Genomic DNA, 1,691 nt, shown 5'->3' with positions numbered 1-1,691 from the left:
TGTTATCAGGAGGGGCCTGTCCCTGGAAAAGGCCTTCATCCTGACAAAGAGGAAGCCTCTCAACGAGATGGATTGACACGGTGGTTACAAGAATGAGCTGAAAAGGGAAAAGTTGTGAGGACGGTACGGGACCCGACAGTGTTCAGTTCTGTTGTACATAAGAGTCACTATGGGTCGGAATGAACGCCGTGGCACCTAACCACACAACAAAACTTTAAAAAATGAAATCTCTTAGCCAAACAAGCACGGTAATTGGTCTGCATCCCTTGGCTAGCCAGGGGAGGTTAAATCAAGAAGGAAGGAGCTTCGAGCTCCGAGGGAAAATGGGCGGAGCAATGCAAGGAGGGGGTGGAGCTAGGGGAAGAACCAGAGGCTTTCGATCTCATCACCCTGGGTGCGAGCGGCAACCACCGTCCCGGGCCAAGTGGAAGCTGACGGAGGACAGGAGGGGCGGCCACTCACTCACCTGGTTGGTGACCTGAAACGGAAGCAGAAAACACAATTCAAGGAAACACTTCAAGATCTGGGGTTCACATACCTCTGCACCTCCCAGCCCGGGCTTACCCCGGATTTGGCATCCAGCTGCGGCTCGCTGGACCCTTCCATCGCTAGCGACCAAGCCCCTGTGCGCGGATTCAAACGGACGCTCACCCAGCAGCCAACACTTCCGCTTGCGCTTCCCACTTCCGGCCCTCGCCGCTCGGCGCGCTCAACGGACGGTGGGGGGGACTTGGAACAAACAACTCTGGGTTACCCTTATGTCTCACTTACGCATCAATTTTAGGACGATGTTGAGAAAAAATGAGATCAGTATGAGGTACGAAGGTCAAAGGTTAGGAGGTACTGTATGAAAGTAAGGGACTTTATTAGACTCTAGGATGCCGTCCCCCCCCACCGGCTCACGATGTCGACGTGGACTCGCCCAATGTCGAGAGCACTGGCTCTGCGCATGCGTGAGCGTGTGGCTGCAGCTAGGGCTCTGGAGCTTGAAAGCAAAGAACAGTTACACGCCCCTTTCCAGGGGTTTTGGGGCAAGTACAGTTAAGAGGATTAATCTTCGCCACTTTGACCTATTTTTGTCTTACCTCCTATTGACATCACAGTCACTCTACAGTGCTTCGCCCTGCCAATTTTAAATTTTGAAACACCTAAGATGTTTCAGAAATTTGCAAAAGCGTTGCAGTGAGTACTCGTATACCCATCATCTAGATTCAAGTTATGAACGTTGTACGCATTGATTCTGACTCACAGCAGCTCTGTATCGACACCTGTACCACTTAAGCACTCACCTTCAACTCAAGCTCACAAGTCCATTCTGACAGCGACCCTAGAGGACAGACCTTAATTGCCCCTTTGGGTTTCTGAGATTTTAAATCTTGACAGGAGAGGCCAGACTCATTTCTTCAACTAACCGGCTGGTGAGCTCGAACCCTCTGCTTCTGTGCTTAGCAGAAACAGGTGTCATCTGCTAGCCAATTCCGACTCAGAGCGACCTTCTAGGACAGAATAGAACCGCCCCTGTGTGTTTCAGAGACTGTAATGTTTCCGGCATTAGAAAGCTTCATCTTTCTTCCAAGCAGTGGCTGGTGGGTTTGAACTGGTGATCTTGTAGTTAGCAGCCCAACGGGTAACCACTGTGCCACCATAAGTCTTTAAACATATACTAGAGGACTTTAAAAACTTCCAGTACC

The 1,691-nt window shown here is 50.6% G+C and overlaps 1 protein-coding gene across 1 annotated transcript in view; it reads right to left on the bottom strand.

The window, feature by feature from the left end:
• The window catches only part of COMMD6 (COMM domain containing 6), a 14,088-nt gene extending 13,438 nt beyond the window's left edge, over positions 1 to 650 (bottom strand). The window contains exons 1-2 of the mRNA XM_013006895.2: positions 565 to 650; positions 467 to 478 (exon numbers count right to left, since the gene is read on the bottom strand). Of these exons, the coding sequence (XP_012862349.2) occupies positions 467 to 478; positions 565 to 606 (54 nt within the window). The 5' untranslated portion in view covers positions 607 to 650. The remainder of the gene's footprint in view (positions 1 to 466; positions 479 to 564) is intronic.
• Between the last annotated feature and the right edge of the window lie 1,041 nt (positions 651 to 1,691).

This window comes from Echinops telfairi, unplaced genomic scaffold (genome assembly GCF_000313985.2).
Source record: "Echinops telfairi isolate 266 unplaced genomic scaffold, ASM31398v2 ScPeMD7_11;HRSCAF=52, whole genome shotgun sequence".
Taxonomy (NCBI): Eukaryota; Metazoa; Chordata; class Mammalia; order Afrosoricida; family Tenrecidae; genus Echinops; species Echinops telfairi.
This window is presented reverse-complemented; position numbering and strand designations above follow the sequence as displayed.